This window comes from Austrofundulus limnaeus, unplaced genomic scaffold, assembly GCF_001266775.1.
Source record: "Austrofundulus limnaeus strain Quisiro unplaced genomic scaffold, Austrofundulus_limnaeus-1.0 Scaffold114, whole genome shotgun sequence".
Lineage (NCBI taxonomy): Eukaryota > Metazoa > Chordata > Actinopteri > Cyprinodontiformes > Rivulidae > Austrofundulus > Austrofundulus limnaeus.
In genome coordinates, this window is record NW_013952516.1 from 95,857 (window position 1) to 99,037 (window position 3,181).

At 43.3% G+C, this 3,181-nt stretch overlaps 1 protein-coding gene across 1 annotated transcript in view; it reads left to right on the forward strand.

Moving 5' to 3' along the window:
* Nucleotides 1-1,257: 1,257 nt before the first annotated feature.
* Nucleotides 1,258-3,181, forward strand: part of LOC106521656 (eosinophil peroxidase) — a gene marked incomplete at its 3' end in the record, with an annotated part of 7,139 nt that continues 5,215 nt past the window's right edge. Inside the window, 1 exon segment of the mRNA XM_014014304.1 lies at nt 1,258-2,684. Within this exon segment, the coding sequence (XP_013869758.1) occupies nt 2,352-2,684 (333 nt within the window).

Consider the following 3,181-nt stretch of genomic DNA (forward strand, 5'->3'; position numbering starts at 1 on the left):
GTTATCTCCATTGCAGAAACTGGAGCTAAACCCAAATTATTGTTTTCTTTATTTAAGTTTAACTTTTAACTGTGAATTTATTCTTCCAGTAAAAAGACGTGTAAACACGTCCCGAAGCATTTTAAGTCCGACATGAAACTGATCACTATGGTAACGGGGGAGCACGTGGTCACGCAAACCCACGTGAAGCCGACACCAGGCGAAGGCTGGACCGTCTCATTTCACAGCAGTTTTGAGCAKCCTACSYGGCCCAGCAAGGAWGTGGCCTACGTGGCCCAGCCCAGGTCCTCATGAGGACCCAGCCCATGAATTGAGACACAGCCGTGACTCGGTCTTGTCTCAGATAACTCTGCCCCCTCCCTCCATATTGTTTACCCCTCTGGCAAACAGGAGCACAGCATATGGTGCAGGACTGCCTGATCTGAAGGGCTTCACCCCCTCAGGCCGTTGAACTCACGCTCAGAGATCAGACACACACCCAACCTAACAAGTGTGTATTCTGTGGGACGTGGATAGTAAAATAAAAAAGGTTCATGCATGTTTTAGTGCTTTTTTCCACAAGAAAAGAGCACTAAAAAACAAAAAAAAAATAGGTAGGTGAATTTTGATAAAGAAATATTAAGGCATTCAAATTTTAATTGTTCTTTTAATTGTCTGAATTATAAAACAACAAACTCTGTGGCAAACAAACAAATTAGTTGCCTATTTTCTCTGTTTTGACACTAGACATMATCAGGATAGTGCAACAAATATCACATAAAAAGTATAATAACCTCATAAGTGATAAATAGTTTAAGAAAATAATAATGATGGTGAAAAATGACAAAATACTCTGTCAGAAAGGCAATCCTGCAGARTGGTCTATGACAGGATGATATAACACAACCAGTCTGCCAGAAATATTAACACAGTTAGGGATTAATCAAATCTTTATTATGGTCATTTTTTTCCCAATATGTAGATTCCCATGTTTTGGCATCTTGACAACTTAAAGTTATGAAAAGTTAAAGGGGCAATGTTGTGTGTTTGTCAGGCATATATTTAAAGGGCCAATATGATGTAAATTCAACTTTTTTGAGTTTTATATCATGTTATAATGTTATCCTCTCATAAAAACATGACCAAAGCCTTGCTCTGACTCATTCATCATGTTTGAGAAATCCTGCAGAGTTTTTATGAAGCCATGCTGAGGAGCAAAACGACAGNTATATTTTAGTAATTATTTTTCAGTTGACTTTTTGTTGCTTATTTTCAAGCAATTTTTACTCCATGTATTTTAATTAAGGAATAGCCTACATTTTGTTTTATTTTAATTTYGGCTTAGTCTTGTGAGGATTGTGTGCAGGCAGAATGACCCAGGGYGCAGGCAGGCTCAAAAGGGTAACAAAAAGCTTTAAAAATAAACAAAAAGGCTGASAAGTGTTGAAGCCAGAAGCTGTTGTCACTCAAAAAGTTGTTTACATCCCACAGAGACCAAGCAGTGTGACATCATTGTTTACAATTTTCTTTGAGACTGTGTCTCAACAATGCATGATTTCCAAATAAGGAAGGAAGCTTCCAGAAGGGACCAGGACTCTGGTCTTTCTACTTAGACCTCACCTCAGTTCTGAGCCCCCCAGACAGGCTGGGGAGAAGGACTCTCACTGTCTCCAGGTGATGTTGGTTTAGRCCTTTCCTACCTYTTCTCTGAGAGCTCTTATACATTGTTTGTAGTTGTCTTGTTTCGATATCTGGTGTGGWATAAATTCATTTAAAACTGTTTTAACTTCCAGTMCAATTTTCTCAGTTTAAATGTTTTTAGACAAAAGCACTYGGCGAGATCAAAGGTGAGCCAAAGACGAAAATCATGATCTCAATACAAGGCAGCTCAAAACTTACAAGGATCTTCTCAGGGGAACACAGAACACAGAACATACCACTCTGACTGAAGACAGCACAAAACAATGATTGGACAAAGACTGAACACAGGACACAGAATATAAAGGTAAACTAATCAAGGACAACGAGAAACACCTGGAGGAGACACGAGAGGAAACAGGTGAGCATGGGCGGGGCTAGAGGAATGGCAGCAAGGGAAAGATACACAGGGGAACACAGAAAACACTAGAAAACTAAAGCAAAAAACACAGATCATGACAGGACCCTCCCCTCAACGATGGCTTCCGATGTCGAAAAAGGAGAGGGACGAGACTCTGGGAAACACGTGACAACACAGACTCAAGGACAAAACACACAGAGTCCAGGAGGACAGACCGAAGCCCACCCCACATGGAGCAGGAGATCCGGAGGATGGCCAGGAGACCATCCAAAGCGAGGCCCAGCAGGGAACAGACGTGGAGCCACAGAAGGAGATGGGAGCAGATGAAGACCCACAGGAGGTTGAYGGAGCCAGAGTGTCAACGACGGCAAACGCAGGCGACAGAGGYGATGAGGAGGCTATGGGCAATGACCCAGGCGATGAGGCAGCAACGGCAGCCAACCCAGATGTCGTGGAGGYGCCGGCAGCCAACCCACGAACCTCAAGGACCGCCGACTTGGGACTYGCTAACTCTGGAACCACCGGGACCACCAACTCTGGAACCACCAGGACCACCAACTCTGGAACAGGGACTGGAACCACCAACTCAGGAAACTCAGAAGACACAGGAACAGATTCGGATGATTCAGCAGACCCGGAAGACTCAGGTGACCCAGGAACAACAGGGGTGGGAGGGTGAGCAACAGAATTATCAGGTGGTGTTGTTCTCAATGGGCAGAGCCAAGGGTAACGAGCAGCCAGCCCATCCAACTTTCTCTGCCCTTGCTACAGCTTTTCCAAAAATTCAAGGTAATTAAAATCTGAAAAATTCTTGCCTGCAGGCTGGATACTTAGTCCGATCATTATGTGAGGATAGTGTGCTGGCAGAATGACCCAGGGTGCAGGCAGGCTCAAAAGGGTAACAAAAAGCTGTAATAATAAACAAAAATGCTGGCAAGGCAACTCAAAACTTAAAGGATCTTCTCAGGGGAACACGGGACACAGAACACACCACTCTGGCTAAAGACAGCACAAAACAATGATCGGACAAAGACTTCTTCTTCTTCTGGCTAAAGACAGTACAAAATAATGATCGGACAAAGACTTCTTCTTCTTCTGGCTAAAGACAGTACAAAATAATGATTGGACAAAGACTTCTTCTTC